We start from the raw sequence: 505 nt of genomic DNA on the forward strand, positions 1-505 counted from the left end.
AAAAAGGGGGGTTTTTTACACTACCATTAAGAAATTTTAACCAAAGTATGTTATAGACTTTTCAATAAGACACTAAAGAATCATATCAACTTGCGGAAAATGTGCATCCGATGACCCCTTTAACAGTGGCATGCACTGTACAAAGGTTCTAGATCACATAATTTTCAAAAAGTTTTTTGGAAAGTTGTTTTGTCAGTTGAACAATTAGTATGTTGATCAACAATAGTACAATCCATTGAACACCCTGTACTTCTATCCCATCTTTCCCTTCTGCCCTGACTGATGTCTGTTCTCTCTTTGTTTTTAACTCATTTAGAAGAGCAACAAATCACACCAGAGAACTATGATGATGTAATCACTGTTGGACTGAGACATCATGCTACAGGTTTAGTTCTTATAATTATTTCTACACGTTTTAACACAATGTGTGTGTGTATATATACAGTATATATATATATATTATATATATATTATTATTATTAATTATATATATGCATAGTTTCAA

The 505-nt window shown here is 31.1% G+C and overlaps 1 protein-coding gene across 1 annotated transcript in view; it reads left to right on the forward strand.

Annotated features, from left to right (window-relative positions):
• Positions 1–385, forward strand: part of LOC107560711 (scavenger receptor cysteine-rich type 1 protein M130-like) — a gene marked incomplete at its 3' end in the record, with an annotated part of 8,975 nt that extends 8,590 nt beyond the window's left edge. Inside the window, exon 16 of the mRNA XM_016244956.1 lies at positions 317–385. Within this exon, the coding sequence (XP_016100442.1) occupies positions 317–385 (69 nt within the window). The remainder of the gene's footprint in view (positions 1–316) is intronic.
• Between the last annotated feature and the right edge of the window lie 120 nt (positions 386–505).

The sequence above is a fragment of the Sinocyclocheilus grahami genome, unplaced genomic scaffold (assembly GCF_001515645.1).
Source record: "Sinocyclocheilus grahami isolate Dianchi unplaced genomic scaffold, SAMN03320097.WGS_v1.1 scaffold740.1, whole genome shotgun sequence".
In the NCBI taxonomy this organism is placed as follows: Eukaryota; Metazoa; Chordata; class Actinopteri; order Cypriniformes; family Cyprinidae; genus Sinocyclocheilus; species Sinocyclocheilus grahami.